Source organism: Tyto alba, unplaced genomic scaffold, assembly GCF_018691265.1.
Source record: "Tyto alba isolate M040663 unplaced genomic scaffold, T.alba_DEE_v4.0 Super-Scaffold_3, whole genome shotgun sequence".
In the NCBI taxonomy this organism is placed as follows: domain Eukaryota; kingdom Metazoa; phylum Chordata; class Aves; order Strigiformes; family Tytonidae; genus Tyto; species Tyto alba.
The window spans coordinates 17,571,834-17,583,953 of NW_024881304.1; the positions used below are offsets into that span (position 1 = coordinate 17,571,834).

At 42.5% G+C, this 12,120-nt stretch overlaps 1 protein-coding gene across 2 annotated transcripts in view; it reads left to right on the forward strand.

Annotated features, from left to right (window-relative positions):
• Positions 1-12,120, forward strand: part of CNTN4 (contactin 4) — a 348,713-nt gene that overhangs the window by 204,825 nt on the left and 131,768 nt on the right. For both annotated transcript variants that reach the window (XM_042799543.1, XM_042799544.1), the window contains exon 4: positions 11,868-11,994. In XM_042799543.1, coding sequence (XP_042655477.1) covers positions 11,868-11,994 — 127 coding nt within the window. The remainder of the gene's footprint in view (positions 1-11,867; positions 11,995-12,120) is intronic.

Below are 12,120 nucleotides of genomic sequence, written 5' to 3' on the forward strand. Positions count from 1 at the left end.
CTGGTGTCTGTGTGTGCGTGGAGAGTCTGGTCCTTCTGCAAGAATGACCCAGCAGAATAAATGAGGATAAATGATGACTTTCAGAAAAAAGAGTTGGGGAATCTCCGTGAGCGCTGCATGTCCCTGTGCTGGGGGTGGCCGTGCAGAGCGGGATGCGGTGCCGGTGGCTGGTGTGCTCCAAAACCAGAGCCACAGCAGCTCCCCTGCACCCAGGGGCTTCTCCGTGCAGGGAATTGCCCACTGGAGAGCAGGAATGCTTTTTTTATTCCTGCTCTGCTGAGGGTTACAGAAACATTTAAACAAAAACAAACAAAAAAAAAAACTTGAAGGACAGCTCCTCAGATGTTGCCCTGAATTGGTGCAATTCCACTGAGCTCAATGAAGTTAGAGATAGACACCAGCTGAGGTGCCAGCCTGGCGTCCCCTCAGCAGCCTTCAAATGCCTTAAAACCATTTATATAACAGAACCACCTGTAGATTATAGCCTCGGTTCCTGTTTACAGCATTAAACACTTCCTTGCTTTAGCAGCAGTGGGAAGAGCTAGTGAGGTTTGCATGGCCAGGGGCCTGCCCAGCATCGTGATACTGTTCAGTGTGACGTCTGGCATGTCTCAAGAGGGCATGCTGTACAGTCAGGACTGCAAGAAGGGCTTTGATTTACCTCTTTGTATAATTTTAAAAGAGAGGTTATTCTCTTTTCCTAAATAAATTGGTTCTGTTTAAACCCCCGATACCCAGGATGCCATCAGGATTTCATTCAAGGCAGCTAGAGACCATTACGAGCTGATGCTGACAATTTTGCACCAAAAATATAAATATGTAACGTTATAAACATGAGGTTTCCCTCTCTCACCGTTCTTTCAGTTACACTTTAATTTGTTACATTAAAATATTGTCTGTTTTCCATAAGGCAAGGACTAAACTTGCTAGAAATAGTAACAAAAATGCAGTGTAATATTTGTATGAGGCAGATGTTTAAAAGGTGCCTGTGGCAGTAGTCTGTAATAGAAAGGACACAAACCCCATGCTCGCCTTATTCCCACGTTACTGAATATGAAGTATTTGCTTATGGGGCCACGTGTGAAACATAACAATGTTGAATTTGTAATATATCCATGATGTAGTGAGCTACGTGTGTCCAAGGTGGAAGAGTTTGGACAGGGTTGTGAAAGGCTCCCCCACCCTAGCACAGGTGTGGTGGTCCTCGCAGCCTTCCCAGGGTTTGACAATGAACAAGTATTGGTCTTCATAACTGTGGGTGTGTGTACATCTTGGGAGAAACTGTACTCACCTCCCATATGCCCTTTTTCTGTTCTTTCTTTTTCTTTGTTTATTTTTAAATTCAATTAGAAAAAGTACAAATCCCAAGGCTTTTTTGCAGGCATAGAGCTGCAGTTTAATTCACTTTTTTTTTTTTTTTTCTTTTTCTCCAAATAGCTCTCATGTATTAAAATCTTTCTGAAAAGCAGCTGCTTTTTTTTCCAGAGTTTGTATGCTTTTAAAAGATTGAAATGGATTGCATAAACAGCTCAGCTACCTTGATTTAGATTGACACTACCTTTATTCTTCAGATTTTTTTAGAAACAGACTAGTTAGGTCAGAATCACTGTTTGAAGGCATCTAAACTGAATGCTTCCAATACAATCTGGACTATTTTAGATGAAAATAAAATAGCTCTTCTGCAGAATCACAAGCAAATGTAGAGGAAGGCAGTGTGCACCATGGGAGAGATTTTTTAAGTCATCCAAGAGAGACAGGTACCGCCTTCTTCCAGACATTCAGTGATGGGTAGACCCATGGGCAGAGCCATATGACTCTGTTAGCACAGCCCCTGCTTTTGTACACTCATCTCATTTAAACAGTTGTCAGTTAAATAAAAGCTGCACACCTTGACTGCATCTGACTAGCACCTTCAGATGACTAACGTGGGAGAAGACACAACTCCAACAGGTGAAGATGATGAAACTTCATCACCTGTATCCTATTACAGTGTTGTCCCAGGGATATAGAAATGTTCAAATATTGCCAAAACCAGACAGATGAGGAGAAATGTGCAAATTTTGTATTGAGTTAACAAATAGCGGCTTTACCCTCTGCTTTGTTCATGTCCTAAAAGTTTTATGCCTGTCTGTTGGCAGTAAATCATGCGTGCTAGCTGAATGCTGATCTCCTGGGAAAGCATTCCTGATATTCCCATAATTACTCAGCAGCGTTGCCTGCTCCGGGCATAAGCAAGGGCTTGTTACAACAGCTCTCAGGGCTGCTTCTCTTGATACCATGCAACTAAATGTCAAAGTCATCCCTGATGTATTCTCTTGTATACAGTGTTGTGTTTTCTTGCCATAATTGCAAAACGTGCGCCCGTGACCCAGAACAAGCAGATTTACAGTGCCCCATTGACAGACTGAACCGCCGTATGTGCATTTGCTGACCGGTGACATAGTGCAAATTAAGTTTCCCAGTCTTCCGCACAAAGTGTGCCAGACTGATTGTGCCTTGCTCGCTGCTACCCGGGAGCAGTACTGTATCACTCGCGAGGCTCTGGTAACTCAATCTGCTTATTCACAAATATTTGAGAAGGGAATACATTGCCTAGACCTCTCCGTAAATAGCCAGATAAAAAGTTGGCAGGAATCAGCTTTACTTCTGACAGTGGCTAATGTACTTAAACCTGAAAACATAAAATGGGCTTCACCTTGAAGCGATGCACTGGAGAGAGTTCCTTTCACCTTGAAGATTTCTGCAGAGTTGGGCTCCTCAATCAATTGAGAGCCTGTACACATTGCCAGAATTGTCCTTGTTTTTCAAGCAATAGATGATACAGAGATTATAGGTTATTGCCCCAGGGACTTTTTTCTAAGGCTCCAGGATTTTAAAGGAAAGAGGCTTTTTCAGTGTATTTCATAACTTTTTCATGTCCACTGGTGGGGTGGGGAGGATAGAGCTTGCTAGCCTGGCTTTTACACACCTTCCTTATCACATGAAAGGCTAAAGTCAATTGAAGTTCCAGGAGGTATTGTGGAAAGGAAATATGTGGCTTTAAAATATGCACACAGACTTACTACGTCTGCTTTTTATATATATATCCATTTTATAGTCCCTGTCACACTCAAGATAACTGAAAAGTCTTACAATAATGGTATGTGTTCTTGGAGGACAGCAATTATATCAACACCTTAAATGTTATTAATAAATCAATAGGTAATTAGTATAGACTTTTGAAACATTTATATTACCTTATCCACAAATAGCTTTATACGAGAACACCCAGCACTGGAGGGATCTGCAGACTTTGGGAGGAGGTTGAAGAGTAGTTGACAACTTTGTGTGCGCAGTGATGTGCTGAACTGGGGCTTGGTCAGAGGTGAAGGTAACGTCAAACCAACCAGGTGTAAATATAAATGTTTCTAATAGTCTTGGATGCTGGCAACAGCTTTCTGAAAGCATTTCACAGATTCGTGTCTCTTACTAGGCAAAAGCCATTTTCAGCCTTGAACCATACTCTTTACCCGTTGCATCCAGGACTTGTTTTCAACAGGAATGGGGAAAAATCAGCCCAGTATCAATTTCTAGCTGTGAGATACAGGTGCGGTCAGGATTCATAGATCCTGGAACATCCTCATGGTTGGACCTTGCCTGTGCTTTCCTGGGAGGTTACAAACAACTCTGGAATCCACCGTTGCCAACAGCACAGGACTCCGAGAGCCTGAGGCCACGAATCATCAGGCGTGGGGATGTGGCTGCTGCCCCAGCTGTGGCTGTGACCGGCCACCTGCACACCCAGTGATGGATGAGGGTAACGGATTGAGGCAGGATGTCTCAGAGCTGCTGTTCAGTGGTTAAGATTAGTGCCATGGAGGGGGTAGACCATGAGCTGCAGTTGTGTCTCCCTTAAGGACCAATTTCTCTGTCATTGACTGACCTCCTCAGTTGAAAGTATGTCACGTCCTGAGGTGAAAGAATTGAAAAACATATAAAATATGAAACAGATTAAACACTAGTGTTTCATCTAAGGCTCTGTATAATCCAGGCATCAGAGATGCTCTGAACTCAATTCTTAAATATACGGTGTTCAAAAGCAGAGTGGCAAAATTATGTTTGCATTGGCAAGTAAGTGTTGTTTTCAAGACGTTCAGCTGCAGTTGGTGAAGTGTTTAGTGAGGAGGTGCAGGTGAATGAGCACAGCCTTTGCGGGTGATGTCCAACACACCTGTCAGTTCACTGCTGAAACAAAAGGAACGTGAGCTAATGTGAGAAAGAGACTGTTCCTTCTCTTGTAACCAGCAGATTTGACCAATTAAGTAATGACACGATACCATGAGTTGTTATAGTGATGGTGTTAGGGGAGAATGAAGAAAGTGATTGAGGACAGTGTTTCCAGCAACTGAAGAGCCAAGTCATGGATTTTGACCTGGGCTCCGTGTGGTAACATGCTGGTGACATCCTGGCGGGTGAATTTCTGGTCACAGCTCAAATGCATGAAAGCTGCACGTGCACGACAGCAACAAAGATAATTAAGTTGTCTACACCCCATATAGTTAAGTGTAGAGGAGCGAACAGTTTACGGTAGGTTTTTAGATAATGCAGGTTTAGTGTTCTTATTCCTAGTGACAGAATATGTTTGAACACATTCAGAATAAATGTGTTACGCAGCAGCTTTTGAGAACCCTGGTGAAACTGTGATATTATTCCTCTCAAAACCAGAACATATGTCTTTGTTACTTCAAGGAGAAAAACGTGCTTGTTTTTACATTTTTTTATTATTATTATTACTGCCCAATGTTAACAATAGATGTATTGTGCTAGGTAAGGACAGTATTTTAATTTCCTGTCATAATCCTGTTTTTGTAGGGTTGGATATATAACTCTGCTGAATTATTTCCTCAGGGCTAGAGATTAACTTATAAGACATCCAAACAAGCCTGATTATTATTTATGTATTTAAAAGCATCTTTCAGAAATATCCCTTTGTTGTTTCTCCTATTTCAGCATTGGAGATCAACAGATAACCTGATCATTAATGAATAGGTTCTGTGTTATTTTTTGTAACTGATGTTTTGGTAGAGGACCTGCAGATGTCCCAGTGCTCCTCCATTGTATTATTATTAATGTTGTTGTTGTCGTCTTATAATCGTTCATCGCTCTGTCGTGTGCTGATATCATCCTTAACAGAGCAGTGTGAGTTTATCTGTTTATTTTCCTGATGTTAGCTGTGATGACTCAGGGAGAAGGCTGCTTGGTGAAGAAACTTGTGATTTTCTGCAGTAATGGAGAAATGCGCTTTTTTCATATACTGAAGAGAACATCTGTGATGATAATCGTGCTGTTGACTTACTAAGAGAACACAAATTACATTCTATTAAGTAAGGTTTTTGTCGTAGGACAAGTCACTCGTTACGCTGCATTGGGAATTGCCTCCTCCCGGCTGTCTAGACCCAGTAGATGAGGCACAGGGAAAACTTTCTTGTTTTTTCATACACGGATCGAGTAGCAAGATTTCATTTGCAGAGCGCTAACTTGATGACATTTGCTGTAATTAATCATGTGGCATTTAAATAAGTGAAATGACGGTACCGCTGTGGTACAGGCAGTCAGACGGAAGGAGCAGCTTTGCAGATGAACTCCCCGAGCTGGAGCCTGACCCACGGTTGGCATTTTCGGGCCCACGCCGGCGTCGCAGGACGCGGGCAGAGGCAGCTGCCGGGCTGGCTCCTGACCTCCCCTGGCCGCCGGGCCCCGGCTGCCCTCCGAGGGCAGAGCGCTCTCGCGGCGGGATGGATGTGTTTAACCCTGCCTTTAATTCAAACTGCTCCAGATACTTGGGTCGCTTGTAAATAGAGTCGTCAGACCACTGCTGTCTCCATTTCAAATTCCGGGGCTCTTCTGTGCCTGCATTTACGAGAGCAAAGGTTTATTTCTTCTTGTCTTTGAGCTTCTGGATTTTTATGGTTGTGTTACTGTCTCTGAGGAATATCTGACACTGCTTTTGAACTCGGGTATCAGATGCTTGCCTATCAGATGTCACCTGTCAGGCATGGCTTTCCACTTCAGCTGCACTTGTACTCAGTACAGCAGCAATCTGGGAAATAAAAGTATGTCAGAAAAGAGAGGTGATAGCAGGAGGAGCCATCTGGTTTGAGGTTCCTGTTGGAGACCTGTAGGGTGCTGCAAAACAAGCCCAATCTGGCAGCCTGGTGCAGGGATCGGGAGAGAGCTGGTGGCTCTCTTGCTGGTCCAGCTTCTCACCCCAGAAGGAAACGTGAAGGGGATGTCTCGGACAAGATCTCTGGGAGGATATTTTATTCCCACGGCTCAGGACGTTGCAGTGGAACTGCAGAAAGTACACCTTAGGCAGCGGAGGGGTGCTGCTGCTGATGATGATAAGGAGGGAAAGAGCCTCATCGTTTGTTTCAGCTTTGTTCCCGATTAAAATATCTGGTTGTTGTTTTATTCTCTTTATTCATCTTGACCGTTTTTCTTTCTTAAACATGTGGGTCAGCCATGATGCAGTGGTAGGCAGGAACGATTTGCAGCCCAGCAGTGGAGGCAGGCTGGTGACTGTCTCCAAAGACATAGAGCTACGAGACCCTTCCCTTAGAAATAACACATCATACAGGACTCTTTAAATCTCCTTTTTTTTAAATATGTTTTTCGTTTCTTTCGCGTGGGAAGCACTTGTAGCAGGTCTTGATCATTGAGAAGTCTACGGAATTATTTGTGGTAGGACTATGTGGTGTAAGAATTTCTTCCTAGCAATTTCAAAGCCATTAGCACCATTTGTGTGTGTAGCTGATGTTAATAGAAGTGATAGGCAAAAAATAAAGAGCGAGCTGTCCAATTTAGTCTTTTCCTGCTCAGGAGGACGTAATGCAGCTGACTAACCCTGAAGAGCAGGCTGTTGTGTTAATCAGCGATGCCCTTGAGCTGTCCTATCCATTTCACTTTCTGGTTTCCTGAAGAGTTGCTCTTCCCAAGGTGCAGTTTTGTCTTGAAGAAATACCGACTTGTAGCACTGTATGAAAACACACCAGCATACATAGCAGAAACCAATTCCCTCAGCAGCAAACAAGGAAAGGATTTTTATCATTTATACTGGATATACTCCAAGAATTCTCTCCTCAGTTTAGTTATTATCTTTCCCTACAGTGTGGAATATTCAATTAAGCCTTCTCTCAAATTGGCCGTAACTTTCAATGAAAATTAAAGCAGTTCTATTTAGGTAACGATATCAGTCACTGGGCTTAATGTTCAGAAAGAATAGGAATGATTTCACCTGTTTGTGTGAATTAACCTCAGCTGACATTCTTCATGTTTCAATTCCTAAAAAGTGCAGAAAGACAAAAAGCATTTAATATCCTGCTGGATGTGCTGGCTCTCAAGTTTGGAGTACTGGAGGGACACAGAAAATATACTTTGCATTTGGAATGTATTTAAATTAATCTGGAATTTTTTAATAGATTTTGTGATTCACTACAAAAAAAAAATATATATATATATATCTATCTCAGCAGAAGCTAGGATAGCAGAATGTTCTTCTAAATTATCTGTCACATTCTGTCCAACAGCATATGGGCATACACCTCGTACTGCGTTTAAAAATGTTTCTTTTATCATGAAATCTACTGAAATTTCCTATATCCTGCATCTTACTGAAAGAAATACGCTTCTCTCAAAGGAGGCAGACCCAGAGCAGTAGTACATTTGTTTCATCTGACAGGGGGGAAAAGAATGCTTTTTGGTAACTAATCTTGTTTGCAACTTGTCTTAAACTGAGGGTGGCTCAGTGTTCATTCTGGGTTAACTCATTTCAGGCTCGAGCAAAAGAAACGTAACTCAGAAAAATAAAATCTGTCACTGGGAGAGTGTCTCAACAGTTAGCTTGTCCAGGAAGGTTACTTACTGTATTTTCCCAGGACAGAAACAAATGTGTAAGGAGTAGCACAGGTCACACAGTAGCTGCTGAATACAGTAAAGAGTGAAGTGAGCTAAAATAACTGAGCAGCTTTCATGTGTGTATGTACATATATGCACTGCTTCTTTGTTCTGTTTAAGTGACCAAAAGAGAGCCTAATGAACGCAATCTGATAAGAAGGGCAAGGGAAAAGCCTGCAAAGCTCAGGAAAGAGCAGCCTCCTGGCATTAGTGGGCTTCTGTGGACCAAGCAGCTGGTAGTGTTCATCAGTGATGTTAAAAACACGTTATCATCGCTCTGTGATTGCGAGTCCCTGGACATTATTGCAATAGAAATGAAGTTACCACTTTTATTTTAAGAAATAATAATAATAAAAAAAAAAAAAGTCTAAAATTCACATTTCAGAGTTACCCGGATAGCAAAACTTTGCTTCCACAAAACCAGACACTGTAATAGAGCAAAAGCACTTGCTTATGCTGACACTGAACATCTGAGATCTGCTTCTATCCAGTAACATTAGGCAAGAATGGACTATTTATGGTACAGATACTTTTATGTCTGTAAGAATCTAGATGACGGTTTGTTTTATTCATTAGTAACTTTTTAGTGTTCTTTGAACCAAATCCGCCTCTTCTGTAAGGTACTGTGTCTCAACTCTTGTCACACACTGTGTTATGATTTGGGCTGCAGTGATTTCAATCACGCATTAGACTGTAGCAAAAAGACTCTACAGGCTGAAGATTAAATAGTTTGGACTTGCTTATCTCGGTTATGCACAGGCAGCAATAAGAGAAAGAAGAAAGGAACTCAAAGTAATTTTATCTACCCAGTGTTGCAAGGTTTTTTTCTCCTCTTCTGTTCCCCTGATATGCTGGCAGCTACTTTCAGAGCTTCTCCCTGCCTTACCCAACACTGTTCTCTTGAAAGCCAAGTAGTAGTCGCACCAGGGCTTTTCTTCTTGCTGGCTAACAGGAAGGGCAGGCTTTTTTTGCCATATAAATGTTGAATTTTAAACTGTGTTAGCAGCAATGTAATATTTGGAGAGCAGTTTCATTTGATCTTTCGTGAGCTTCTATTTTAGCTTAGGCAAATTAAATTGTTTAGTCTTTTCACCTGTTTATGACTATTCCTACCTTCATAGTTCTCTACTTTTTGTCTGATGTGTTTTCTAAATTGTGCTTTGCTTGCTAATTATATAGGCAGATTGTAATGTCTCTTTACAAATGTAACTTGCCATCAAACACCCCACTGCATCATGTGGACCAGTTTTATTATACCTTGAAGACCAGTGTCTCACCCCAGGATGCTACATCAAAATGGTCTGGGCCCTGATCCTGCAGCCAAGTGATGTTCTGGGCATATGGGGACACACTGGACCCTTAGATTTGTTTGTGTGTCTGTTTCCCAACTTAAATCGGGGCAGCTGTCTACTTTTTAATGCAAGGTGTATTTTCTTGTGATGGGAGGAGGACCAAAAATCTGACCTTTAGCATGATGTGATACGATATACATTGACACAGCGTCATTGAAATAGCAGCAAATGACAGCGTAGAGTGACTTGAGTCCCTTGTGGGGTGTGAGGCAGATGACACAGCTGATGCAGCACGTCACTGAGTCAGCACGGATCGCTCACTGGTTTACCTGGGATGGTCTGGCTTCTGCCTCTCCCGGCACAATCAAGCTCCTTGCTGATGGGAGCTGGAGCGATGCTTACGCAGGACCTGAGCACCAGGCCAGCTTCTGTATTTTACAATTAGAAAACCGGATAAATTAAAACGTATTTTAATTCTCTTGTTTTCAAACCCATTGATAATAGTATTCAGATCTATAATCTTTATGGGCCAGATTGTAATATTCTTTCTTACAGTGAATGAGGGTGTTTGAAGAGTGAAGCAGCCCTGGCTCTCAGAAACAAGTCAGGATATCATAATCCAGCCCTGTGTGCTTTATGGTGGTTATTATCTTTTTCTACCAGCAACAGTAGGTTGCACGCAGGTATAATTTAAAGCTAGAGATTATGTGAAATGTGTTTTGAATAATAGATGAGTCTCAGTCAGATATTGTTAACATATAATTAAAAATAAAGATAAATACAACCGATACGACTATATGCTTAGTGCATTCTCTTTTGTGGTGGTGCCTGAGGGGAGGAGACATGGGGGAGAGGTTGTTCCATTATAATCTTCCAGGCAGTGTCTCTTTGAAATCCTTCTGTGGAGATGACAGAATTTCCCCCCTGGAGTAAAGAGCTATTGTTCGGTCCCTAATAAATCCAGCTGATTTCCCAGTGCAGGGGGATACGAGGGCTCTTCCCGTTCATTCTCACCCTCCTCTTCTCAGGAAGATGTATCGTCTTCTGTTCATTCCTTTTTCTTTCTTACTTTTTTGTACATCCCATCATCTTGATATTTTATTTTTATTCATTCTCCTCTGACCTCCCCTACCCACAGATTTCCTGCATGTCCATCAAGATGGATTTCTGGCAACAGACTGGAGGGCAGCGTGGCTGCCTGGCCACGGTGACACCCGTCCTCGTGTCCCTGCGAGTCCCTGCCCACGGCAGCGAGGGAGGGAGCGGCACCACCGTGACGGCCCACGCAATTGCTCGTTGCCCCGCCGGTGCTCTGAAAGAACAGAAGTCTGTTGTAAAGATGATAGGGCAGAACACGATGGGAAAATGGTCAAAAAATGTTAATGCAAGGTTCCTTCCATTCAGGCAGAAGAATTCTGATTGTGAGCAGTTTCACTGGGTCCTTCCTTGCACTGTACTTACGGGGGGCAGCTAGGCATCGACACTGATCAGCGAAAAAGTCTCCGTGAAAGGTTTCCCTTATGTTCTGAAAAGCTATCAAGAAAATAAAACTGTCTAATACAAACAGAATGGAGAGCACTGAAGTTACGTTGCAACTTTTTTTTGTGGGTGTTTTGAGCAATATTGGCATATTTCGTGAAAACTTGTACTCAAACTGCAAAGTGGCAGGCAGAGAAAAGCTGTCGCTCGGGACCATTCCTGTTAGCAGCGCTCACCCTTAGTTCGAGGTTTGAAAAAGGATAAATTGATAATATGAAAATTTAAAGTGGTTGAGGAGAGAGGAAGGAAGATATGAAGGAGTTAATAAAACAAAAGATAAAAATGTAGTTTTAAAATAAAGAACAAAAGTCAGTACGAGGAAGGCTCCTATAAGTAATCCCCAACCTGAGACTGGTGGACTGCTGTGAAACAAGTGCTGAACTCTTTGAAGGTTGTGCCGGGTCGTTTTGCCAAAATATTTTCACTCTTCACCTCTATTTACAGCGAGTTTTTAATACTCCGAAGCGCACAAGCATGTAATGTGCTTGCCAGCACCTTCGTCCCCGAGGAGCAGGGCGAGGGGATCCCTGTGGCATCACAGCGGCGAAAGGGCGGAAGGTGTAAAAGGTTTTACCTGGCCCAGGGTCCCCTCTGAGGGTCTGACGCTCAGTTACACCCTGTGACTGCAAAAAGCTTTCAGTCCAGGGCTGGCAGAACTGGTTGTAAGGGAGGGGCTTCCCGGGACAAACCCCTGGCTCACATTACTGTGTGGCTGTATTTAATAATGCAGTTTTAAAATTTATAGTAAAAATACTTCAGGTTTTAAAGGTGAAACTAAGCATTCTGACTTGAAGTGAGCTTTGCTATGACAGTAGGGTTGTGCCTGCTCCCATTTGTTTGAACTTTGGGTAATGTTTCAGCCTCTGCTCTATTTAGTGCACAAACATTTTTGTGGATGTTGACTCCACGTGAGATTCAATGGCTTTTGCGAAAAAAAAAAAAATGTGGTAGTTACAAAAAAATAAAAAGAATTGTCATTATCACATCTTTTCTAGAGTGAATGATACACAGCCTCTCGCTGCTAAGATACTGTTTTATGTTTTAGCACTGGGTACATGGACATTCCATGACGTATCTGTCACATTTTTCCTCTGTTTAATGCAGACGACAACACACTGCACGGGCCAGTTTTCCTTCAGGAGCCCAACACCGTGATCTTCCCCTTGGATTCAGAGGAAAAGAAAGTGAAGCTGAGCTGTGAAGTAAAAGGAAATCCCAGACCAACCATTGGGTTTGTTGAATGTTTAACTATTCTTTAGCATGATCTCCGCGCTACAGCAGCATCTCCCAAGAGCCTTTCTCCTGTGTGTATCATGCAGTATAACTCAGTGATGCCCCTGGCATCTAACACAATGCT